The 26,962-nt window shown below is 42.0% G+C and overlaps 1 protein-coding gene across 5 annotated transcripts; it reads right to left on the minus strand.

Moving 5' to 3' along the window:
• Positions 1-125: 125 nt before the first annotated feature.
• On the minus strand, positions 126-26,390 carry LOC103393237 (trinucleotide repeat containing adaptor 6A). 5 transcript variants are annotated; one of them, XM_008330129.3, is made up of 25 exons: positions 26,168-26,390; positions 24,627-24,678; positions 20,234-20,332; positions 15,279-15,617; positions 15,043-15,090; positions 12,322-14,349; positions 12,036-12,231; positions 11,492-11,955; positions 11,248-11,394; positions 11,015-11,164; positions 9,556-9,753; positions 9,300-9,457; positions 9,101-9,178; positions 8,764-8,931; positions 7,745-7,864; positions 7,297-7,434; positions 6,965-7,208; positions 6,712-6,855; positions 6,432-6,590; positions 6,149-6,334; positions 5,909-6,016; positions 5,389-5,619; positions 5,102-5,172; positions 4,882-5,021; positions 126-4,408 (listed from the first exon to the last, which is right to left on the minus strand). In XM_008330129.3, the coding sequence occupies exons 5-25, from the start codon at positions 15,086-15,088 to the stop codon at positions 4,060-4,062; spliced, it is 5,523 nt and encodes a 1,840-aa protein (XP_008328351.1). In that variant the 5' UTR covers positions 15,089-15,090; positions 15,279-15,617; positions 20,234-20,332; positions 24,627-24,678; positions 26,168-26,390; the 3' UTR covers positions 126-4,059. The 5 variants fall into 5 exon arrangements, with proteins under 5 accessions (XP_008328351.1, XP_024920050.1, XP_016895762.1 ...); XM_025064282.1 differs by having other exon boundaries at positions 11,260-11,394; positions 26,168-26,388; XM_017040273.2 differs by having other exon boundaries at positions 6,194-6,334; positions 26,168-26,388.
• Between the last annotated feature and the right edge of the window lie 572 nt (positions 26,391-26,962).

The raw sequence follows: 26,962 nt of genomic DNA on the forward strand, positions 1-26,962 counted from the left end.
CAAGGACTCTGTTCACACCTGGCATTGACTTTAGCTCTTAGAACAATTATTTCCATTGCTGAGTATCCTTCCTTTTTTGTGTCCTTAAAAAAAATCCTTATGAGTAAGAAACAAGTAAAAATGTCTTTTTTTTGGCCCACAACTTTGAAACGACCACCTTCGTTTGTGCAATACTGCTGAAGTCACACTGGTGAATATTCAGGTCAGATAAGTTGAAATGTATAAAAGAAAAGTGGGATTATTTTACAAACTCAAAACCGTCAATAAATAAAGACAAATTTGCTTTTCTACGAGATGACCATGTTGTTGGTGTTGTTGTTTTTTATATAAACAGTTTAAGATGGAACTAAAAGGAAAACTGAGAATTTGGTCCAAGTTGTTCTCTTTGTAGTATCATTTCTTAATATAACATTACAAGTGCACTGCAACATGAACCAGTACACTTGTAATGATATTTTGAGTATGTAATATGGTGAAAAGCCTGTGTTAACAGTCTGTTCTTAAACGTTTCACTTCTAAATATCTGAACAGCGTTAACAAAAAAAGGACTTCATCTGTGTTGAACCAAAACTTCTAACTGGAGTCAGTTACGCCTCATCTAAAAAGAAGAAAGGAATCCATATTGTCTAGTCCCTTTTCCTGACACAGCACCACCAGGTGGCAGGTTGGGTGGCCTACACCTGCTCCGTTCCACTCCCTACGTTAACGATGACGTGTGAAAGAATTTTACAGTTTGTTCTGGACCAATAACTCCAGAGGTGATGTTATGAGCACATCAATGTTTTTGCACATTTTCATCGTCACATGACCAATGTAACTACACCTACTGAGCCAGGTATGAACAGCGGCCATGATGCGTTCCTCTGCCTCAAATGCTAATGTGAACCATTACATAAAACGCCAATCACAGCCATTCTTTGCCCTTTCAAGTTGAAGAGCGGCCAAGAAGTCCACACAACAATATCTTTTAAAAACAAAACCCTAAATGTGTCCGCATAACAACAAAGAGACGTGTACACACATGTATGCACGCACACACACACACACTACCCTGTCACAATACTCTGACAGATGCACCTCCTCACAACTAAGACACAGCTGAAAAAAATCCAAACTGCACCTTTACTCTCCGTCTGAAAGCTCGGCCTCTCCTAAATCCACTCAAGTGCAAAAATCCAAGGCTCCTCAGTTCAAATTTTGTCAAATTAAATTAACTCAAATACAATTGACAGACATGGTTCAGGTGTTCCACTTGAAAACATTGGATAAACGAGACAAAAAAAACAACAACAAGTACAAATAAGATACCCATATATATATGTATATAGTTTAAGCAAAGAATTGTGGAATTAAGTAAACTAATCTTTTTTGTATAGTTGAATTATTTGGTAGAGAGCAGTTCAATACTGGCACACACCACTGTCAAGTCTGACTAATACTCAAGGTTCTCACTACGTACGCTTTGAAGTTGTTAAATAGTCACGGCTAAACTTAAAAGCACAACTTAGGCAAACATTTGTTTTAGTATTACTGAAATAAAAAGCAAAACTGAAGAGGAAAAACAGGCACGCAAACACACACACACACACACTCACACTCACACAATAGCATTAACACACACTTATTACATTAAAAGAAAAAGAAATTAAGGTCCATGGCTTCGCTGACGCTGACTTCTAATTCACACACTGTCTGAAGCGATTTGTTTTTCTCCGGAAAAAAAAAGAAAAAGAAAAAAAAAAGTGCATCATAGAGACGGAACAATGAATGGTAGATAAATCTGGTTTTCACACGTGTCATTTTGTAGAGCGACATCACTGGTGGATTTTACATTCATGTGCACACGACGACGACGACGACAACTCCCTCCAACCACTTAGCTCAAGCATAAGAACTCACATCTGACGGTACAGGACGGACTTACACACACACACACACACACACGTAATCACTCACACACACATCATCAGGTCAGGAACCTCAGATCAATAGACCCCTCCCCCCCCACCAAAAGGGAAATGAAAACAAATAAAACAGTACAATACAATCATATTCTATTTGTAAACAGGTAGAAGCCACTTGACTTGTTGCATCTTCGGACACAATTATGATCAAGGCAATGAAATGTGGACGACTTTTGCACTGTTAAAATATTATCTTCAACCAAAACTATATTTTTCTGTCTTTTTTTTTAAAAAACACCATTTGTGGCAATCAGCGAGATAAAAAAAAAAAAAGAAAAAAAAAAGCAAGTTGTAATTTTCAATTTCGTTGTAATAGACCCAACAGTTTGAGACACGGGGGACGAAACAAAAAGAAGAAGAAAAAAAAAAAAAACGAACAACAAATGCCTCTCGTTAGGCCATGTCAGAGGCTACAGTATGCATAGATACAGATTCACCTTTCTCTTGGTTTTTTAAGTCTGACAAAGACAAAGTTTTTTTTCTACTAACAATCACAGACTCGCACAACAGACACCCCCCCACTTTTGATTTGTTTCATCAGTGGAGTGGAGGAGTGGTGGAAGAGGAGGAGAGGGGGGAGGAGTCGGGTTTTCTTACAACCCACCTACCTCCACCCCCCAACATCAAGACCCCCCCCCGTTCACCAAAAGACAGCATATCAAAAGCAGTGTGTTGAGCTTCTCCAGCTTAAAGCAGTTATTTGGCAGAGAAAAAAATTACAGACCTATACATGGTTTTCAGTGCTAGAAGTTGGATTTTCCTTACCTACAAGGAGTAGTAGTAGTTCTTTTTTAATTTAACTACAAGGAGGGGGAAACTGGCTTGATTTCCTGAGAACCATTGCTGGTTATTTAGCAGACAAAGAGGAATAGTTCAAATAACCAACACCATGGCCAAAAACACTGATCCGAATTCCCAGAGTTACAAAGCATCATCTTCATCCTCAGTGAGAGTGTATTTTTTTTTTGTATTTTTTTTTCCATTTTATAATTTTTTAAAAACATTTTATTATTTTTAATTTTTTTTTGATATTTTTGATATTTTATCTTCTTTTTAAAATGAAAGATGAACACACAGTTCGCCTCCTAAGTCTTGTAAACAAGAGGTTGCAGTGTGGCACCTCCAAAACATTGAAAGCCTATTCTGAAAGTGCTGTTCCCCCCACGCCCACCAGGGGGCGAATGGGAGGGCTTGCTAGTTAACCCCGCCCCTATATTAAGACGGGCGTGGCTTGCTAGTCCCAGCTGCGGCTACAGTCCTTTGCACTGCAGAGCTCGACGTTCTTTAGTTTTAAAACAAAAATTGGTGCAATACTTTTTTACTTTAATGTCACTTTTTTTTAACTATCACCAGATAATCCTCCTAAGTCAGCTTTTTACTCTTTAACTATCTGTTGATCTTGAACTCCACGACAACGCAGTAAGGTAGGCGTGCCAAGGCAGAGAGGAGCACACACACTCATTCTCACACGGGCACACAAAGTACTTCCACACACGTGCGTGTGCACACGTATTCACACATACACACACATACGGTAAGGACCTCAATGAGTAAACAGCTACACTGGAAAAAACTGGCTGCTCCCTCTATATTGCAGATTATATATAATATATATACTGAGAAAAAACCACATTCAGTGCAAAGTTAAAAAGCTCATACTCCAACATTGTCAGCAAACAAATGCAAAAAAAAAAAAAAAACAAATAAAAAGAATTGGAATTCAAATAACACAATGAATGAAACAAAAAAAATATATTTATATATAATAACGAGCTTGATTGAAGCTTTTTTTTCGGTCTGAAAGAGCACTACCTGGAAGCAAATATCCATCCGTTCACATTATAGAATTGGCCTGCATGATTCAAGTATTCCGACTGATATGTTTTTGGGCTAAAACAAAGTGGACATATGTGCAGAGAAACGTAACTTGTTTTCCACAGGGGGAAACCCCTATTTGTTGAATATATTGTAAGTGAGAAAGAGTCCAACTAGTGCCATTGTGTTTTTTTAAGCTTTTTTTTCCATTTTTCTATCGCTGATTATTGATAATTCTCTACTGACCCTTGACCCCCAGCCAGTTTGATTGGCAGGCGGTTCACATGGTGTCCCCACCTCCTGTCAGGTGATCCACCGGGAGGAAGGAGCTGATTGGAGAAGGGCTGCTGAGCCTCCCTGCCTCGGTGCCACTGGGGCTCCCCCACAGGCTACTGGAATAGTTGGGCCCGCCCCAAAGGGAGGAACTGTGGAGATCACTGCTGTTCCACTGGTTGGGTTCAGGAGCACGGCTGGGAAACGGATGAGACTGATCCATTCGGCTCTGAGAGGAGCCGATGGTCTGCCAGCTGGAGGAAGGAGTGGCCAATGACTGCCCTTGTGCAAAGAAACGGTTGATTTCCTCCTCACTGGCAAATTCAGCCAGAATAGTAGTGTTCCCCAAAACACACCTGCAGAGAGACACCAGATGAAGAAAGTGTGTGCTGTGTGTGTCGGCATGCACAACTGCAGCGGAGCCAATCACTTGGCTCGTCACAGCTCAGAAAACTGGTCTGTGAGTATGGACATAGAACAGGGTGGAAACGAGTGTGAGAGTTGACGAGTTACGGAGGAAATAAAAAAGGATTAACAGGACAGAAAAAAAACGTGAAAAGAAAACGAGTGGAGCCAAGGCAAGGGCAAGGCTGCCATAGAAATTGACACTACCAGCAGGACATTTGCTAAAGTTCAGTTCTCAAGTCAGTGGCCAACCACAACCCTTGAGCAAAGCAAACAGGCATATTAACAACCCACGCAGCTCAATATTCTGATTCCGTCTCAGACGGCCATTAGCCATCTGGGCGATGGTTAATGGCCGTCCATCTTAGGACCAGGTGAAGAGAGAGTGTGTGTGTGTGTGTGTGTGTGTGTGTGTCGTTCTTACATGTGCAGGCTCTTCTGGGCTTTGGCGGCCTCGTCTTTTGAACTGTAGCAGACCACAGCATTTCCATGCGGCAGGTTGAGGTGGAATGTGATCAGAGGGCCGTGCTGCATGCACAGGGTCCTCAGGGTAGAGCCGTCAATCTGGAGGACAAACGGCCGCAGAAGTTAATCAGAGTGAATTATATATAACATAATATAATTAGACTTTCACGCATCAGTACCTGAGGTGTGAGATTTTTCAGAACAAGCCATTGGGATCTCCCTGAGCTGCTGCTGTCACCCCAACTGGAACCTGCCAGAAAAACAGAACAGAGTCAGAAAAAGAGCCAAACACTCATGTGTGCATCTCACCATAAAACAGAGAAGAAAATGTAGTAAAAAAAACAAAACATTTACAGATAATTAATGAAAATTTACAAGTAAACAATGTCTAAGTTATATTAATCCTTCATGTGTGAAGACTCCCAGGGATGGAGGAAATGTAAGGATATTTTTTGGCACGTTTTACCAGGTGTGTATCTGGATTCAGGTGAGCTCCAACCCCCCAACCTCAGTGAAGAGGGGTCCCAGCCAGTGGAGGCAGGACTGGGCTTCTGGCTGGTGAGACCAGGTGGAGGTCTGGAGGGGGCTGCCACAGACAGCGCCTTTGGAGGCAGGGGGACCTTCCACAGCTCATGGGCCAGGGAGGAGTTAGACACAGGACCGCCACCGGGAGACCACTTTGATTCACTGGGTCTGGCTGCAGGTGGAGACGAGAACAACTTGAGATGTTTTTACATCCATACAGGAGGTTTTCACTGATCTGACAGCTAACGCTTTTAAATGTTTCACCTATGAGTGACATAGTAGAGAGTGGAAGAAACCAATACGTCTCAGGCTGATATATTGATAGTTAACAGTTAAATTAATATTGACTGGTATCCTCTCTGTTCAAAACATTACTGTTCAGCATCTTGTATAGTCATTTTTATCATTTAACACTCAATTGAGCTGATAAAAAAAAAAACAAAAAAAACAACAATACATACCTGAAGTGCTTTGTGCTGTACTGGTGAGGGAACCGCTGTGGCTGGAGGCACGAATGGATGACCAGGCACTGTTAGAAGGCATCGTGGTGTTCAGTGATGAGGATGGCCCTGAAAATGAGAAACACACAGATTAGAATCTTTGATGCATGATTATTATTATATAACAATTTAGAACAGCATTTAATAACTTTATTAATTCAACCAAAGCAGAAAATTCATGACAACTTTCTTGGGTTTCACCTTTCAAAGTGTTAATAGGTTTTGATTGAGTTTTGTGTGTCCCACCGTTGTTCCTGTCCCTGAGGTGGTCTGTGTCTCGGACGGTGTTGATGGAGAGGTTGTTGATGACACTACCGGGGGTCACAAAAGGATCAGTCTCAGGGTCAATGTTGGGGTAACCTTTCCAAGGCTCTCCCGGGCGGAACTCTGTACAGACACAAACAAAGAGATGATTTATTAGGGAGGGTTTTTAGTTGTGTTTGTTAATTTATTCCCATGTTTCCACTGTAGATGCTGGTTGTACCTGGGGGCCAGGTGACAGTGTTTCCATGGGATGGAGGGGAGTTGGCACGGGGCGGCCAGCCATCACCCACAGAGCCCATTGATTGGCCAGGAGGACTCAGGGGAGACAGGAACTCATAGAAGGGAGAGTCCTCCAGACGCAGCCCAGACGACATAGCACCTGTAACACAAACACAAGCACTGATGAAATCCTTACAATCAGATTAGACCTGATGTCACTGTGATAACTGAGCAGGTGAGTGTACGTAAATGCTACAGTACTGTCACTCAAATGAATGTACCAGGTTTGCTGTTCTGCTCCAGAGGGTCAGTAGCCCAAAGTTTCTTCAGTCTGGACTGAGGTGGCTCCTTGTAGCTCACAGATCCACCACTATTACTACCACTAACACCCATGTCCAGGGATACATTCAGGTTAGAGTTCAAGCCTAGAGGAATACAAACAGAGGAAATCTGATCAATAAAGTGTGTCTATGCAATAGCCTAATAAATAAATACAGCAGAAGATTTAGAGAAACTAAAAAAAAGTCGACATACTTAAAGGGAAGTTGGTGAAGGATCCAAGAGCAGGAGAATCCTTCTGCATCTCATGTGTATTGTGGGACAAATAGTTGTCCAGGTATGGTTTGTGAGGCTGTGCCTGTTTCATCAAAGATGGGTCCAGATGACGTGGGGGCTGCATCATTGGAGAAGAACCAATAGGACGAGTCACCTGTTCAGTCTGTCGTCCTACGGGCATTGCTCTCTGATTCTGAACCTTTTGCTGTTGCAGAAGAAGACGCTGCAGAAAAAGTAAAGATCCTGTGAGTCTAAAACCTTCAATGTCAAGCAGGCAGTTTGTCAATATGTGCAGATTAAGGACATTCTACCTGCAACTGGTTGAGCTGATTCAGCTGGTTGAGCTGATTGAGCTGGGAGAGTTGGTTGAGCACAGCCACCTGCTGAGGGCCAAACAGAGGGTTCAGACCTCCATTACCTCCTGGGTACTTCAACAGGGGTGGAGTGACCTGAACACAAGCAAGAGTTTGGTTTAGAAACAGTCACTACGTAGTGATGACAAAACATAGACACTTTTTAAACCTCCAAACTCTGTTTACAATCTTTCTGGATATCAACTGATGATATTGTGTCCTTGGGCCCATTCAGGTTCAAACGTTGGCCACTGAGAAACAAGTTTTGTCTTGAATCATTCAAAGTGTGTCCACATTAGAGCTGTAGATATTTCGACTTCAACGGGAGACGGGACCCGACTTGTAGAAGAATTCCACAGCCAAAAACATAAAGAGCACTGTGTGTGTGTGTGTGTGTGTGAATTACCTGAGAGGGCGGGATGGGTGGAGGCACTTGGTTACGAAGGTTGGGTTGCGGGGGGATGTGGGACTGGGGGCCACCTCGGCCCTGTGCTACGCTGCTTCCACCCATCATGGGGTTTACATTCTGAGAAGACATAAGACAAACAAAAATATACAGTTTTGTATAAGACAATATTTTGATAAAAAAAGCTTTTTAATTGTGTGCTAAAACACTAAATAACAAAGGTTCTTTTGCATATTAATAGACAAACCTGTACAAAAAAACAAAAAAAAACTAGCTGACCAGACCTGAGAATTAAACCCGAGACATTTCCTGTTCTTCTATCCGCACTCACCTGCCGTGCAGCCCCAGAACGAGGAGGGGGCTCAGAGTCGAGACAGGGGAAAGGCTGAGCAGAATTGGAAGCAGAAAAGCTCATGCTCTGATTGGAGGAGAGATCGTCAGAAGCTGGGCTATCATAAGCAGAGGCAGAAGCAGATAGCTGCAGAAGCATAGGCCAAGTGCACAGCAAGCACAGAGGGACAGGAAGTGCGTCAGCAGCCAGGGAAATACCGAGAGACAGCGAGAGAGAAAGAGAGAGGGAACAAACAAAAAGAAAGCAGAAACCAAAAAAAAAAGTTACTTTCACAAAAGAAAAGGGGAAAAAAAAGCAAAATCAGAAAGGAAAATATGCAGTGTAGCAGAACAGAAAATTGGAAGCAAAAAGTTGAAATTAAAATAATTGGGAAATATAGACAGCGATTGGAGCAACAAGAAAAGCAGCAGAGCCAATCAAATACAGGACAATCACTGGGGTTCAAAATTATGCAACATCAAGGAATGTTGCTTAATTTTCTTATAAAACCTATAACACCCCATAGCTGAATTGTCCATTTCAGTTGTCAACAACACCAAATGTAGTGTGTTAGAACAACCATTTGGTGGCAGTGCAGAGCTAAGACAATAAAAAGAACTAACTACTCAGTCTGAAACAATATTCTACCTGTGCCTACAGGAAGAGAACAGTGAACGTCTCTGCTAACCTTGTCAAAGTAGGGGTTGCGATCCATGGCAGACTCCTTATGGAGCTGGTGTCGAGACCCAGGGTTCTTTCCCATCACTCCATTGTAGTCTCCCATGCTGCCCATGTCCATGCGCTTGTCCTGCACCATCCCTGGTCCTGTCTTCAGGGATTCGTCAGGAGAGTCTCTCTGAGAGGGCAAGATAATTAAAACCACATTAGAGACAGAGATTGGAAATGATGGATCTGGTCTCCAAGAAGAATCACAGAATTCTTATTCTACTGCACAGTTTGTGTTTACATATATATATATATATTAAATTCAATGATTAAATAAAAGAACAGAGGACAACACTTACTGAGAAGTTCATGTTGCTGAACTGGTTGACGAATGGTTTTATCCAGGGTTCATCCTGTTTGTTAACTGGTTTGTTCATCTGGAACGGAGCACAAAAATAATTTAATAAAAACGGCTTGGAGTAAAGCTTGTACGTTTGAAAGAAAACAGTCATAGATGCAATTTTTTTTAGCTAGTTACAAAAAAAGGAGTGAATTTACCTTGTTGCCTTTTTGCTTGTAATTCAAGGTGTTCTGGTCATGGGACCTGTTGTCCTGTTGGCTGTTGCTCCACATGCCAATCTCCACCTCCTCTTCCTGGCCCCAAGTGTTGCCCATGGATGTGTCATTGCTGCACCATGTCTCCATGGGCTTGGGAGCTGGAGATATCAGGATGGAACGCAGACAGATGAACCTCAGAAATCAACTCGCGACTGTATATAATGTTTAAACAGCAGTAAATACGCTGCGATCGTACCAGACTTATGCTGGCCACCCCAGGTAGAGACAGACTCTCTGCTGTTGTCCCGGTTGGGTTCGGCCCAGCCAGAGGAGCTATCTATTGGCTTGCCCCAGGCAGACGTGCCATTGTCCACTGTAACAGGTGGAGCAGCAGTGGGCTCCCCCCATGTTGATGAGGAGGACTCCTTCTGCTGAGGGTACGGATCACCCCAACCTGAAGAGGAGAAAGAAGTTGGACATTGTAACTGCAGAGTTTTGAGGCATTCTATTGTTCTTTCGTGACAAACTCCAGACGCTATAACTTTAGTGTTTCCTCTGCGGAAAACTGTAACTCTTGTATACCTGGTTAACCCCGCTTTAGTGTTACATTAACATTTGTAGGTGTTTACATGTTTACTGACTCCCATTATATCCTCAAATGTGTTTGTGTGTATTTGCTGAAAAGGGTCTGGTTACTGCTGGCCACCCCCGGTCAAACACTTTCTCCCTGTAAAGGTGGTATTTGGCAGGGGGTGCCAAGGATTCCTCATTGCAAAAATAGGACAGATCATGGGGTGGCCTCGGGCTCCAGTGTCCCTCATGTGACTGTGCATATACACACAAATACAAATACAAACATGTAGAAGACAGACAAACCTTTCACTTTACCCTCAGTCTCTCAAATGCTTTCTTAAACAAAAAGTGTGTTCCTACAGTGAGCAGCATTGGTGTGCAAAAAAGAAACGAAAGGTAGGAGAAAAAAAGGCAAATGGAGGAGAGAAAGGAAAAAAGAAAAAAAGAAATCAATGCTCTTAGCATTCCAGAGGGATGACTCAACCTGTTCTACAAAACCCCTCAAAACTGTAGGGGAACTGCATACCGTTTGTTTCTTTTACTTTTATTCTTTTGTACACACTGTGTGTAGTCTTTGTATACATTTATGAGTGTGTGGCTACCCACAAGATTCTTCTGTTTGTAACATGGGAGTCTTCGTTCTTTCAAGTCCCATTTTGCTCATCTCAACAAGCGACTGTGGGTGGGACTTGAATGCATCGTTGAATTTATTCACACAGCTCAAACAGGAGGCCACGTTTCATTCCAGTTACACAGAGATTCATGTCATGGCCGTTTCCTCTTAGACGTTACACAATAAAAGTAAATGGCACTCCTCCAGAGATGATGCAACTCAAGATTCACTTGTCTGATTTCAACACTGTTATTCAAGAAAGGAGAGATGAAAGTAATCCTTCAGGCCAGAGATTATTGGAAAATATTATGATCCATCTCTTGTGATTAAGTCTAATATTTAATTCAAACCTGTGAAGGACTCACTAACCAGTGATTTTGTATTTGTACGGCACAAAGGCTATTGTCAGCAACTGTTCTGCTTAGGCTCTTTGAACAGGACTTTTTGAAATATATATATATAAAATTCATAATGTAATATAGTAACACACACACATATATATATATACAATATATTTTTTTAAACTTACCAGAACTGCTTTTCTCCTGGGGAGGAGGCTGCATTGGCTGTGGAGGATGCATCGTGTTGTGTCCCGAGTGAGACTGGTGTTGAGACGTGTTCTCCTGGCCTGATGGGTTGGTTTTGTTCCACAAGTTGACAGATGTTCCACTGCCTTTGCCTGGAAAACGTTAAAACAAATGAATACTTAACACGGTCAACTCACAATTCTGAACAAGTCTTCATTAAAAAAAAAAAACCCACAACATAGTTTACCAGGGTCTCCCCATGCTGCAGTGCCATCGTCAATCTCCATCCTGCGCCTTATGGACTCTGGAGAAGGTTCCTCCCACCCAGTGGCTGCTGCTTCCTCCTTCTGACCCGCTGAGGGCATGGGGCCTCCCAGCCAACCTGGTCAAAACGACAATGAGTTTAACACTTTGTTATTGGTTGCAAGTAAAATTGAGAAATACATTAGTAAAGCCGAGAAAACGTCATCATGAATTACCTGTGGGCTTGGTTGGACCTTGATTGCCTCTGGACATGTTAGATTCAGGAGGTTTTCCCCACTCGTTGGAGGGTTTGGTATTCGGCTCACCCCAGCTCTGATTGTTCTTCACTGGCTCACCCCATCCCTGACTGTTACTCTGAGGATTGGGTTTGTGGACCGACTCGCCCCATGTGGATCCTTGATTTGGCGCGCCCTGATCAGGGGTATTTGATCCTCCACTCCCCACCCAGGTGTTGCCGCTGCTGGTGTTGGTTCGGCTTTGCTCGCTCCAACATCCAGAGCCAGACCGGTCACTGTCGCTATCCCAGCCCACTGAGCCGGCACCTTTGTGGGGCTCCCCCCAGTGGTTGCTGGCTCCTCCTCTTGGACCATCTCCACTGTTGCCCCAACCCTCAGTTCCATTTCCACCATGGGAAGACCAGTTTTGTTGTGGTTTGGGTGCATTAGTCCAAGTATTGGACCTGTAGAAAAACCATAAAGACAGTCAGTCATAAAGTAAGTGCACAGTTCATAACTAATGAGAATTAAATGCACTACTTACCTGTCATCTTTACTGAAGTTGTTGCTCCATGTGTTACTGTTGTTGTGGTTACTCTTGTAGCTGGAACCATCATCCCAGCCACTCTGCCCACTTCTACTCCCTGGGACTTTGCTGTCCCACCCACTCGTTTGCCTCGGTTCTCCCCAGCTGGAACCTCCTGCATCTGGGCCCGAGCCGACCTGTCTACTTCCCCAGCCTGCAAATAAAAATAAAGTGGGATTTATATCAAAGGGTTTTTTTAACTACAGTAACTACAATGCATTCACACCAATGAGTTATTTTGTACCTCCTGAATTTTGGGAAGAAGATTGTGGTGCTGCTGTGCCCCAGGTGGAGCCTCCACTGCTGTGCTTTCTTTCTTCAACTCTGGGACCCTGGGACTGACTGTTAGCAGGAGAATTGACATCCCAGGCTGTGTTCTGCCGTATGGGAGTCTGACCCCACCCAGTGTTGGACAATACACGTGGGTCTACATCAGCTTGAACTACAGCAGATGCGACCGTTGAAGACGGTGGGGTAGGTTTTCTGCGATTTCCTCCTTTTTGCTGGTAGCTGTCTGAGCTGGATCGGCCTCCAGAGCTCTCTCCACTTCCTTCACTTCCTCCTGAGCGACCCCAGCCTCCAGGGACACTCCCCAAACTGTGCGTACTACTGACTGCCGCCCCACCTCCCATGCCTATGGCGTCATCTTCCAGGCTTTTCCAGCCATTGTTGGCCGAGCTTCCTTTTTGACTTCCAACATCCAAAGGGTTGTTACCAGGAGCTGATGATCCCCATTCTCCATTTGAAATCTTGTTGTTCGATGCGGAAGAGGATGACGAGGATGAAGAAGAGGACGATGCGCTGCTTCCCCAGGGACGAGGAATGCCTGCTGGAGAGCCCATTATAGATTGATTCCCATTACCTGTTCCTGCACAGCCTGGGATTTGATTGGAGCCAACACTCCAGGCCAAGTTACTCTGAGGCTGGTTACTGGCAAGCCCCTGGTCCCAGGGTGGGACCCCAGTGTTGTGGGTATTATTACACTTATAAGCAGCAGTAGAGGACATTTGGGGATTTCCAGCCTGCATTAAGGCAGGGTTTTGGGAGTTCACAGTGTCTGAATTTGGGGGGCCCTTGTCTCCAGGGTAGGTAGTGCCCCAAGGCGTACCGAAGGCCTCAGAACTCCCTAATTCTCCTTGGGGGTTCTGGGTGGCTGATGAGGGGTTTCCATTGGCCAGTGGACCCCCATTCCCCCCTCCAACGGAACCCCAGGAAGAGTCCCCGCTGAGTTGGGGTGAGGCGGTAGAGTTTGGTGGAGTAGAGGTCATTGTGGCATTAGTAGTAGTAGTAGAAGTAGTAGTAGTATTCATCTTAATAGTGTTATTTGGTCCATTGGTTTCAGTGTTAAGGTTGGAAAGCTGCGAGCCACCGTTTCCACTGCTGCTGCTTCCTAACACTTTGCTGCTTGCTGTACCATTAGTCACATCAGTGTCTTCCATCATACTGCTGTTGTCTGGAGCTGCCATGCCACCCCAGCCCAGCAAGGGGCACTGTTGGGGGGCTATACCCAGTTTGGAACTCATCCCCTGAGCCTGTGGAGGCCTTTGGCCCTGGGACACTGGGCTTGGGGTTGGATTCTGGGGCCAGGCACCGTGGTTGGCATTTGGGTTCAAAGTGTTTGGGTTTAACCCTCCATTAATGCAAGGGATGCTTCCACCCGTGGTTATGATGCTGCTGCCTGACTGGGTGCCCCATACACCAGTGTTATTCACCAGCTTGATGTTGTGGTTACCCAAGTTATTGCTGCCAATACTGCTGGAACCAACCATGGAGGGTTGGGAGGACCCAGACATGTTATTTCCAATATTTGTGTTGGTCAAGGTTCCCATTCCTCCACAAATAACCTGAAGACCGTTGCTGTTGCTCTCACCGTTAACAGAAACACTGACCATCATTGCAGAAGAAGGAGAGGACGCTGTAGAAGACACAGAAGAAGCATTTGCTGACATCATCATTACTGTTGTCCCTGCAACAGCCGAGAGGTTTTTCTCTGAGCCGATTGAGGAGCTAGAGTCGGCGTCCATGCATTCTGATGCCAGCTCAGGGTCTGAGCCTGACCCACAGCCAGAAGAGGAGGAAGAAGAGGAGCAAGAAAAGGAGGAGGATGATGGAGGCCAAACAGAAGAGTTGGTTGAAGAAATGTTGTTGGGCTTGTCAGAACTTCCTTCCACTAGGACTTTTCCCCAGTTGCTGTTATTGTCACTGCTGCAGGGAGAGCCAGAGGACCAAGGGGAAGGCTCATACTGTGAGTCCAAGCCAGGATGCTCTAAACCTGCATATAGAAAGGAGACACAAAAAAAGACACTGTTGACTGAAGGTTCAAAACTGCCCATCTTTAACTAATACAGAACATAACTGCTGCTGTTTGTGTTCTTTGAATACAATGCTGATATATTTGTGGTATATTAGGGAGCAGAACCACGGCTGTTCCTAATGATCAGCACCACCACTGGCTCCAAGAGGAGGAAATGGAACACAAAGTGGAGATGGCAATGGCTTGTGAAACAGATGTGGGACAAAAAGTAATAATTTCATTTTACAACAACACACTTGTGTTTGAAGTTTTCAGCAAATTAATTGAATGTCTTAAGGTAAAAATATACCGTGATTGTACTCTTGTTCCTAATTGTATCATAGTGTCAGATTACTTCAGCTCCATCAGGTTTCAATATTTAAATATTTATGTACAACTCAACACTAACAATTCATATTGGCGTGGCCACTGGTTGTTCACTATAACCAATCAATGAAGAACCTTAAAAGCCTCTCCTAGAAAACAAAAACCCTTTTGAACAATATTCTGTTCACTCACTACATTTTCTTTCACCTATTCTATGGACTTTGTTCATTTAGTGGCAGCCAGGCCTACCTGCCTTTTGTGCAACACTTAGACAGCCAAAGAAAAGAAATTAGTAGACAGAAAGAATATCAGAAAAAAGAAGACAGTGCTTTGTTTTGTCATCACCTGTTTGATTAGAGGAGTGGCTGACGGAATCCCGAATGGGAGCCATTCCTGGAAAGAGAGAAAAGGAGGGGAAGACTGTCAAACAGGTTCAGGAGAAGTTAGTAATAGAAATGGAAATCAAACCAGGTCGAAATGTAAGAGGTAGCTGGGACAGACAGGACATTCACTGGGTATTAAGCAGAAAGACAGAACTGTGTGCGTTGGAAACTTTCATGTTGGTTGGTAGAACTGTTCACCTGCGAGTGCAGCTTGCGGCTGCTGCTCCTGGTGGGACAGAAGGGAGTCCTGGGGTTGAGTGGAGAACAGGTGACCTCTGGATCCCAGGGCAAACGGGGGAGGTCAAGGGTCAAAGCTCAAAGGACACAGCCTCAAGGATCTGAGGTAAATGGGTGGGGCTTGTCAGAGCGAGAAACAGGATGGCCGGGCTGTCTTGGCATTGCTGAAGTGGGTACGTGTATGTGTATGTGAGTGTATGTGCAAGAAGGTGTGTGTGTGTGTGTGTGCGGGGAGGGGGGGAAAGGGGAGAAGTGTGGTTTTAGATGTAGGACTCTGCGTTCACTTGGTATGCTCTGGCTCTGCAGGAAATGACAGAAATGACAAAAAGGGAGAAAAACTAGTCAGTAAAGAATGTACCGCAAATTATTAACTCAAAAGGTGTTATCTGTTACACCTAACACCCACAGAAGGCCAAAGGGATTCACCAGATAACTCTCTCTGACTCCTGTCTTAAGGTTTACAGTTGAACTTCTCACACTATGGGGAAATTAGGGATAAAAATCAACCTTACTGCTAACTTTGGGGGGAAAAAAATAATTTCTTTCTAGTGCCCCACTAAGGATGATTGGACACCAGTAAAAACCACTGTTTCACAACTGTGTTTCATGCAGAGTTTAGTTCAAGGGAAGGTGGAAACCACAACTGTGTTTCATGCAGAGTTTAGTCCAAGAAAAGGTAGAAAGCATTTCTGACAGAGCCAACAGTGCAGGCTTCATCAACAGCAGTCTGGGAATTTATTTTGTTTAACCATCTATTTAAAGTAACTTTGTTAGAGTAAAAAAAACTGCAAATGTTTGTTTTATTGTTTTTTCTATTCAGTGCCACCGTCATCCAAACAAATACTGCAAATGAATCCATTTTATTAGATCACTTTTGTACATAAAGCCCAGAGGTAGTAGTGTCACCCTTAGACTTTACATCCAGAAAACATTCTTACAAAACAAGAAAGGCAGCAGGGACCAGACATTGAAAGTGGATACAGACATGAGCAGCAGTGTGGAGAGGTACATCCTTCAGAGAAAGTGGACCAGTGTATTTGACAGCAGGAAGAAAAGTGTGCACGCATGCGTGCCTCCTGACCTTTCATCTATGCAGGTTAGACAGAGTGCTAGCTCTCTCTCTGCCTGCTGCAGCAGTACACAGCCCTATTTATAAACCCACCAGTTCAAATAGCAACCACTCTGTTCACTAGCCAACACGATAAGAGACCCAACAAACCCATGTGTGCACAATGAGCAAGTGTGAAGGTGCAATCAAACAAGCATATGTTCAAACCCTGAGCCACCATGGGAAAGCACTTGCGATGTAGCGACGGCTTTAGAGTTGGGTGTTTATTTCAGTAGAATAAAATTAAAAAAAAATCCAGAGGAAAAGCATCTATTTGGAACTCAGCTACCATAGCTATACAGGCCTACATAGTGACAAGACTCACTTTATTGAGGCCAAACTCTACATTCATTAACTCACAGCTCACAGCCTCCACCTGGGCAAACTGCCAGCACCTAAACATAAAGCCTGTCAAAAGTTTCTTAGCTGCTCTCTGGAACAGATCAAAAAGAGACTGGACAATGATAACGCTTTAAAAAAAAAAACTTCAAACACAACCAGAGAAAAAGTTAAATAGTGTTTACTGTGGAATTACTGACATAGGAAAAGTGTTTCCAGCGAAGTAAATGTTTACTTATTTGAATACTGACTCATCCTTACATGGAAGGAGCCATTTTCCAGCAGAAAATGATTTGTTTCAGATGTGTCAACTTACACACAGATTCATTATTTATTCCAATGACCATCTACTACGTTGATTCTGGTAAATCAGTGCGCAGTTACACGATATTCACAACAGCTGGTTATGTGTACGCATGTTTTCTGCTGCTGCTGAACACAAAGTACAGTTTGTTCCTCTCTCTCTCTCTGCTTCCACCTGAGAATGGCTTTCATGAGGGCCCCTGGAGTTGGCAGCAGCTCAGCTATCATCTTACAGACAGACAGGGGTGGGGGTGGACAGGGACAAGACACTGATGCAGAGTGTGTGGCTGTGGGTGAGTTGCGACAGAGAGGCTGACAGAAACAAGTAAAAGAAATGTATCAACTTTTATCAAGGGAGGAAACAATATGTTAGAGAAGAAGTGAACAGAAGGAGAGAGAAGAAGGCTGAGGCAGAACAGGCCATCATTAAGGATGATGTGAGTGGAATGCAGCTGCAGCTTCTGACATGTATAACAGGCAAAAAGGTCACCTTCCTTCAGTACAAAGTGTGTTTCTCTTTTAACACAGAATAAAATAAAAAATGAATAAAAAAATGTAAAAACAGGTAATAATAAAAAAAGTAAAAAGATGCATTACAAATATCCAGATTACTAAACACTTAAAACTGAATGAAAAACTGAATAAATCAGTGAGTCTTAAGGTGAATCTGTGACTTGAATTATGACTTGAGTCCCTCAGGATTTTGTAAAATACTGGAGATAATATGTATAAAAGAAACAGAATAAATTTTAAATTGTTTCCTCACATTTCATTCTGATCCTTACAGGGGGTAAGGCCATTAAAAGTACATTAATGGCCCATTGACAAACACTACTTTGGTCTACCTCTATCCAAACTATGAAAATGTGAAAGGGAAACAAAGAGGTTTCTATTTTAAGAAATCAAAACCAACTGCATGCCAAAAAGTAATAACAATGTATTACACATATTCATGACTGTCTACACTACTGATGTAACCAGGAACGAGTTCCGAGCAACTGATATTTTTACCACGTTGCTATGCAACTACAAAAACCCATTAACCATGTCCACATGAAACCCAGAAGGCATTTAAAAACACATCAAATGTAAGTGTTTAAGAAAGGGGTTATGGTTAAAGTTTAATGCTTTGTGCTGTGAACAGTGAACATTAAAGTATCCTCGGGAGCTGGGTAATCGGCGAGCGCAACAGTTAAGGAGGACCCTGTTGTCGTGGCAACATTCCTAAACACTGGCAACTCTTCTGGGCTTGTCCAGCCAAGATGACATCAGTGCAGAAGGCACACACCAGAGTGAGTCTCTCAAGTACGCAAAGTAATCTGCTAATAAACAGAAACGCCGAGGGAATCTGCAGGAGTTAGAGGATCTCTCCTGGTATCACTTGAGACCGAGGAGATCAAGTGTAAGAAAATGGTACAATTTAGAGCAGAGACGGCACTCGGCATGTCTGTGTAACTTCACTGGAGATTAGGTGTGCAGCATATGTGCAGGAGCTGATATGGTTGCTGGTCACGTGGACCAGCACGGACATTAACTCAAGGAGGGGTTTGAAAGGGCACTGACACAAAAAAATAATAAACACAAACTAAGTTTTTAGCTATTACTCACTGGCTGATTTCTTCGGTATTTAGTTAAGTATTCAATAATATGGTAACCTATTTAACTCCTGTTTCCTCAATGGCTCTGATGGTCACAGTAAAAGAAATCACTTCCTTTTAAAATGTTAAATAATTAGTTTTTGGTACTTTATGAAGTAAAGCCAGATTAAATCTTTTTTTAATTTTCTTTTAAGCTTTGGGAACCAAATATTATTTAGAATAGTAATAACTACATGTTTTAATATTTATTAATAGTTCTTCAATGTTACATTGTAGTTTAACCAGAAAAATGTAGTGCCAAATGGATACATGACCTCACAATTTAAAAAAAAAAAAATCTGGAGCATTACTAAGTCCTCCACAAGGGAAAGAAGTGACAACAAGCTACTGCTGCGTGTCGACGTCAGCCACAGCAGCTTCTAATGAGCCCCAACACCTGTTCAGTCAGCCGAGCAGTTGCCAATACTGGTCTGAGCCAGTTTGAAGTCCACATGATGTTTCATCTGATTTTTTTTTTGTAGTCTCTTGTAACCTTGTTTCTACACTGGTGTTTCTACAGCCACATTTTTCTTTTCACATCTCTCCATTTACACAGTTGACATGGGTTGACAGGCATACGTAAATGCTTCAATAACTGTACGCTAACTTTTAAAAACATGTAAGGATAAAGAGTAGAATAGGATGTGTCATTTTCACAGAATTGGGAAAAGAACTTAACTGAAGGGAACTAACTATAAATGAGCCTTCTGCTGTAGTGACAGATTACACAATTCATGTTTCAACACTGACCATTTTATAGCAATGACGAAAACAATGACACTCCTATACTTTCCAAGGAGGATGATTACACTGTTTATTCATTAACTGAAGGAAGAGCCTTCGTCGACAGTATTTTTATAACACAGAAAGACATGACCATGAATAACCCGTTTGCTTATTTGAATTCTAAAGCTTTAAACGATAAGGTAGGTGTGGAACAGAGCGTGCATTTAAGACGGGGTGGAGGAGGGAACACAGAAAGAGCAACTGAAACTCCAAAGACACGCTCAAGGTCAGAGGGGTAGATGCTATCAGACTTCCTGCCTACGTGAACCTGGGCCGCCGTTACAGCTGTAACAGAAGAAGACTGAATGGAAACTACAACAACAATTCAAATGGAAAACATTACTATGTCACATGGCGAGAACACCTCCTCCGTCATTAGGGCAAAGCACATTAGAGTGACACATTAACAGGGAAAAGACCAGTCTGGACCATATGTGCGGGGAACATAAAATCTATACTTTAAATGCTTGTCCAGCTAGTGGTGGAGGTAAACAAGGATACGGATATACATTTATTGGTTGAGCAGTTTTGGTCAAACATGCTTTCGAGGAAACTTCTTAGCTCATGTGATGCGACTTAATTCCTCATGTGTTACTCGTGTCAAGAAATTGTCTTGATGTTACATTTTTACAAGATTTCAAGTGTCAAGAAATTGTCTTGATGTTACATGTCAAGAATTCAGCTGTGTATTTGGAAACGGCTATTGGTCCAGACCGAGGTTTGAAAAGCCACAACGTTCTTACCTTTCGTCCAGTCCTGTGTTTTCTCGTCCTCCTTCCTCTTCACGCTCTCCGTCTTTCTCTCTCTTCCATTCACTGTTCTTCCCTCCGTGGTTCTGATCCCTGCGGAGACCAGGGGGCAGGATTACAGCTCATCGCACTGGTATTGTAATGTGTGTTTATTGAACCAAGAAAGACTTGAAAGAAAAGCCAAACACTGAGTTAAAACAAAACAAAGCAAATTTGAGGAGGAAAGGTTAACACTGGGTCGACTAATGACAGAGCTGGTTTCCATCCAAACATGTTCACATGGCAATCAAAGTGAATCATTGGTTACAAGCAATTTCTTTCACATTATGTCAACATAAGGTTTTGTTTAGCTAACTGAGCAAACTTTTTGGACAAAGTCATTATGCCTAACAGAGAAAATAATTTTTAAGAACAAAAATTCCACTTTTGCTCTTTTGCTGTACCATGTGAATAGATTTAGAAAAAAAAAGAAGTTTAAACCATGTGAATAGATTTAGAAAAAAAAATAAATGAAGTTTGGACCATGTGAATAGATTTAGAAAAAAAAAAAGTAGTTTAGTTTACTGTAGTAACAACAAACACTAATAGACCAATAAAAAGTAATACAAAAACAACCCCAACAAATAGATAAGATTTTTTCTTCCTCCGATTTTATCTGAGAAGACATTATTGTTTGTGTTGGACTTGTACTAGATTGGACTCAGACTGTGGTATGTCTACACTGGTCTCTGTGGGTGTGCCACTTAGCCTGCAGGAGAAAGTCTAATCCGATAAATGGATTACAGCAGAGCATTTACCTTTGCTATAAACAGACGACGAGGGTGCAACAACTCGAGTCACTGTGACTGAAACACCAACGCTTCTATTTTAGTTCTACTTTATTGAATGAAGTGTCTAACAGTCAGCGTCTACTAAGTGATCTGGAGTTCTAAGGTCCGGTTGTGATGATCACTGTAAATATCAAATGAAATGACTCAATGCGTTCTTAACAGCTGATCATCAAAATCCACACTATAACTAAGCTGCAAGCATAAAGTATTGTAGCTCTTTCTCCAGAAGATGACTGCTCCAACATATATATATTTTTAACCAATAGAGATGTCATGGTTATGTGATTATCTGCTCTTTAGTGCCACTACTGATACCATAACTGCTTATTTAATATTTTCTGTTTGAGAAATATTGACCTTTGTCATGACCTGGTAAAGTTGACTTAAGAATAAGAAATAATGAAATGTAAAACTGACCTAGTGCAACATGAAATATATCCACACAATGCTACATTACTCGCATAATAAAAATCAATAAATGTATTACAGACTCCGTAAAGTAAAATAAAATTTAGCTATCCTTTTCTCTCGGTTCCCATGCTCCCCCATCTCCTCTTCCTCCACTTCTTCCCAACCAACCATCAAATGCTTCAGCAGATGGCCCCAAGTCCAACAACAACAACAGAGCATGGATGGGGCCCTCCTGGAGTGCACCCATACACACCACCAAGAGCATCTGTTTATGAATGGACACACAATTGCCCATCCCCCGACAGCCCCAGCTGACAGAGGGAGGATGAAGAGGAGGAGGATACTTTGCGAGAGGTTACTTAAAAAAACAAAACAAAAAAAACCCTGAAAAACTTTGGTTAATCAAACAACTTAAGGTAAAGGACCTGTTTATATATATAACAAGACAAATGAGAAGGGTAACAAAGATTCGGTTTACATCTACTGTTAGCTCCTACATGGTTTTTTTCATTGCTTTAATATACTGTATATATATATTTATAGAGATTTATGAGGCGGTGCATCATTTCACCAAAATCCTTCCGTCTACTACATACTTATAACCGGGGAGTCTTTCAATCTCAGACATGAGTCATCAAGTGAAGGCAACGAGAACTGGGCGCTTGTATCCTTCTGAAGTAGTTTTCACACAAACCACACCAGCAGAGCCAAAGATAAACTGATTAGAAACAGGGCTCCACAAACACAGGTTTTTCTCGGTCCCCAAAGAACAAAAGCCAGAGGACAGTCGCATGGCTAATTTGCATGTAAAATGCTGCGTCATTTGCATCAATTTGCATTAGCATGTTCCCACACTGGATGGCCGGTTCAGGAAAGGAATCACTCAATTAGTAAATGACAGCAGGCATCGCCTCATCACAAACAGCACTACAGAGAAGACATTGGCTGACGGTGCTGGATGTGACATTTCCAGTCTGGCAGCATGGCGCTCCTTGTTTCAATAGATGAGTTTAAATACGGACAGTTCATTTCAGGTCACAGGAACTCAATTTTTTTAAATAACTCAAATCAGCTAAGCATTGCTAAAAGCTTAAATAATAGTACAATGGGTGTGTTACATATGTGCAAAAAGTTAAGTATTATTATAATTAGACGTGTTAGCATTTTTATAACCTTATCTTACTTACTATAAATAGTGCCATATTTAAAAGAAACTCAAATACCAAGCCTAAGGACAAACATCTGTACAGACTTTTAGCTCAGGTAAAATGACTGTTTTTTTTTAATAATCTTTACACCTGCACAGCTCAGAGACATTAAACACTCTAGTTCTGTTTCTCTTAACAGTGAACAGACGACAAATCAACGGCAGAAGACAAGGAACTCATAAACACCGTGGCATTAAATTCCCAGTGTAAGTGAGAGACTGCCACAACAATGTTACAGTGCTTAAAGAAACATTTTCTTTAACAAAAATACAACTATGAAGAAAACAGACAAACAGCAGCCATGGAGGAAATAAGTCAAACACCCAAAGCTGAAAATGAAACTATGTAGCACACTTACTGTTCTGAGGAAATAGAAGTAGCCACGCTTTGTTATCTGTGTTGTGAGTAGGAATTCAGACGCATTAGTCAAAATCTGATGTGTGTGTGTGTGTAGGTTTGGCTAATCCTTACAAACATGTTGGTATTGGATTCTGATTTACTAGGGATTTTAAAGAAGAATTTGTATTGTGGTGATATAAAAAAATAGCTGGGAATATTTACCAGTATGCGTCTTATTTAAACATAGATACTTTTGAAGACCCATGAAAATGTTAAAGTTCAAAGCCTACATGACTCGCTAGTGAAATGGGAAACATTAACCTCTAAACCAAACCATGTAAAGTGCAATAAAATATTATATTTAACACACTAAAATAAAATAAAAAAATGTTACAGTTGTCACTTTATTAACATCATTCAAACACAAACCAATCTGAATTAATCTCACTTTGACCACATTTTACAGAAGGATTTATTACTAAACACAGGACACATTCAACGTGGTTCCCAGTGCAGGGTAATGGACTGGTCAGGGTCTGTGACTCTATTGTGTGTGTGGATGAAAACCAACTGCAGGGACACAATGAGCTGCACAAACACCTCTCTACACACAAAACATCGCGACTCTGGCCTCTGTTTAGCAAACGTAAAAACAGCCGAGCATCGTCAGCACAAAGTGGCCGAGACCAATCCAGACCCTTCAATCCAAACGGAACTACATGTGCTTGCATAGGCAGCAGCTGCCCATCCTTTGTTCCACTGACCCACACCGACACACACACAGGTCCTGGTCACAACTAAAACCGGTGTCCACCAACTGGTACCATCAAAATCAACCACTGATGGTTTGGAACAATAACTGTAACCTTGTTTGTGCTTGCACAGTGGTGTGTAGGTGTGTGTGTAGGCTGGATGTAGATAGGTGTGTTAGCTAGGTAAATAGTGTGAAATAACATCAACTCAACACCGTAACCCAATGCATGATCGTTATTTTTTATAGGAGAAACAACCACCTTGAATCTGCAGTGGAAATTAAACATCACTGTTTCACACTTCGCTTGTTGCAACACCTTCATAGTTAACAATGAGGGGACGGCAGTGCACCTCACTAGACCACTGTGATAGGTATCTAAGTGCACCTCACTAGACCACTGTGATAGGGACCCCGATAATGTATCTAAAAGTCTGGCTCTTTTGATGACCACCCTGAGCACTTTACCCTAAAGGTTTAACCATTAACCCACTAATGTTGCAGCTAACATGTAGACTAGCATTGGAAGGAAACACCCACCCTACAGTTAAAATGGGAAATGGCCTTTTATAATGGACGACAGCTGCCTTTAAAGGTTTGACATTCAGATTGTTTTATTGTTAAAGATCCACTGCACAGGTTTGAGGTGCAAATATTTGTGTACTTTCTTTTAAAAATAAAATTTGTCATGTTGTATTGCACAGGTTTGAGGTGCAAATATTTGTATACTTTCTTTTAAAAATAAAATGTGTCATGTTGTAAATAATAGGAGACCACTGCAGAAAAAGTGAATAATTTGGTGTTTAATGGTAACTAAAGTCTGCACATGTTGTTTTTGCAATTCTCACCTGTTAAGATGCTTCAGTTTCTTTGGTGGCAACAGCTTCCAATTCCAAATCTCTGTAAAGCAAGAGAGATAAGATGAGTAATCTCTCGATAGCAAAGACCACATTAACCAAAACACACCACTATAACAATAAACAGTGAGGCTGCGTGTGGGTGTGATAAAGTTTTAGTGTTTTATTGTGATTCAGCAATGCACCAGCAAACAAAAAAAAACAAAAAAAAAAAAAACACCACACAGTCTGTCCCACAAAAACAAAAATGATAAACATAATGGACAACGTATAGATGCATGCATGCATATCACCTGTGCAATAAATATTCTGACAATCTTACACAGCGAAAACTTCAAAACCACTAATTGTTGATTGGGAAGGAATCAAAATAAGGTGATGTTGAAATGCAGGTTCAACTGCATAACACAGCACAACATGGCTGGGGCCCCTTGAGGTTCAGGTCTTATAAACAGACTTAGGAATGTGTGTCTGACTGATAAAGGCAGAGTGTGTTAGAGAGTGAGTGTAGGTCAGAGTTACAGATCTGCTCCTGATCGGCCATTATCTCAGCTGTAGCCTGACTTACGGCTTCAGCAACATGGCTTCTCCTCACTCTGGTATTTTTCCAGCAAAGCCCAACACAAACAGTGGCTGTGTTGGTACATCTCGTTACAAACAACGTAACCAAATCATATCACAGTGGAGCTCTGTTATCAGAGGACATTTAAAAAAGTTATGTAAATACGGATGTAAAAGAAGCAGAGCGGAGGTTCCCATGTAGCGCTGCTCCGTCTCTTTACCGACAGAGGGTGTTAAACGCCCTCGTCATAAAAAAAACAAATCTGCAGCTTAAAACGTACCTCCAAAATTTTACATATACAGAAAATCACGTCCATGTTTTGAGCGTGAAATTTGTTAACTGTACCATCGTGGTCATTGTGCAAATATCATAAAAGCAAGGTAATCAATAAAACCCGGGAGCGAACAACCTGCGTCGTCAAATTAGCATGGCTGCTGCAGCTAGCGTTACGTAGCTGCTACTTAGCTTCCCCGGTCTCAGTGAAAATCAAGCGCAGTGTCAAAAAAAAAATACAGTTGTGTATTTAATTTACAAACAAAGGGAGTCACCAACTGAGCCGGCCAAACTGCATTATCATAACAGATGAAAAACATAATTTTAATGAATAACACCGCCGGATAGACAAGGTTAACCTACACTAATAGTAGATAGCATTAGCACAAGGTTAAGCTGCCCACAAATACAAGTCTGTGCCTGTCACCATCGTCTATGCGTGCATTTTACAAATGCACGCTAGAAAAAATATTATCCCTTTTCAGTCGCTGACTTTATATTCTGAGAATGTCGAATACAGTGCGACAGAACCAAGTTGTGCTTAGCTGACTAGCATATAGCTCAGTCACGGCTAACTAAACAACAGCGGCGACTCGACTCAACTACACCAGTCCCGGTGTCTGTGCCCCGGGCTGTCTGTACTACAAAAGCAGCCGACTCTGTCGCTAGAAAGCACCGAAAAAGAATGCAGTCTCACCTCATTGAAGTGTAAAGTGCAACAGAGTGGAAGGGAAAACCGATTCTAAGGCTTAAAATGAAATTCAGCGCGTTTGCAGCATCTACGAGGGGAGGAATTCGTCCTGCATGATCGCCATTTTCTTCACTCGCTCACTGGCTAAACAGCTTCACTTGGTAGAGATTGGCTTTCCCCTCCTCTCGCTCTCTCTCTCTCCCTCTCTCTCTTTCGATGCGTTTATTTCAGCGTGCGTGCGCGTGTGCGTCGTGAGCCAAGCAGGAAACACATTCACCACTTCCTCTGAATGACAAACCCAAACAGCCTAATATAACTGTACAATGACTGAATGCAAGACTTTGACTCCAGCAGCCGTGTCTTTAGAAAGAAAAAAGTAACTTTATCTTCTGACTCTCCGAATAAGTCATCCATTAGGCAGTAGTAATAAATAACACATACATTTAGAAGACTACAGTAAATATATGCTGTAGAATGTATACATAAAACTGGGAGAAGATTTTACTAAAATCATCTGACTACATGAAAGAATGTTTACTTTGTAATATTAAAAGAAATAATATATTTTAAATTCTTATGTGTGAAAAAAAAATCTGATTTGTATACTCCTTAATGACATTTAATTGAATATATGTTTTGCAGACAAAAGCAGGTATTTTGATGAAAATCCATTTGACATTTTGCAAGCACAGAAAAGACTAGTCTGTTTGCCGATTCCTGCATGTAATAGACCAAAAAGCTATTGCTTAAATGGAGAATTATCTGCTGAGGGTCAGAGTAAATGTCAGTAATTCACATGCA

Source organism: Cynoglossus semilaevis, chromosome 17 (genome assembly GCF_000523025.1).
Source record: "Cynoglossus semilaevis isolate Cse_v1.0 chromosome 17, Cse_v1.0, whole genome shotgun sequence".
NCBI classification, from domain to species: domain Eukaryota; kingdom Metazoa; phylum Chordata; class Actinopteri; order Pleuronectiformes; family Cynoglossidae; genus Cynoglossus; species Cynoglossus semilaevis.

What these genes read in the sequence shown, in the direction of transcription:
- LOC103393237 (XM_008330129.3), bottom strand. Translation starts at nt 15,088, where the DNA reads ATGGCTCCCATTCGGGATTCCGTCAGCCACTCCTCTAATCAAACAG. An exon ending in TCAGCAACATGAACTTCTCA is followed by an intron (nt 8,932 to 9,100) that starts GTAAGTGTTGTC and finishes TTGCCCTCTCAG; the next exon opens with AGAGACTCTCCTGACGAATC. An exon ending in ACCTATTAACACTTTGAAAG is followed by an intron (nt 6,017 to 6,148) that starts GTGAAACCCAAG and finishes TCTCATTTTCAG; the next exon opens with GGCCATCCTCATCACTGAAC.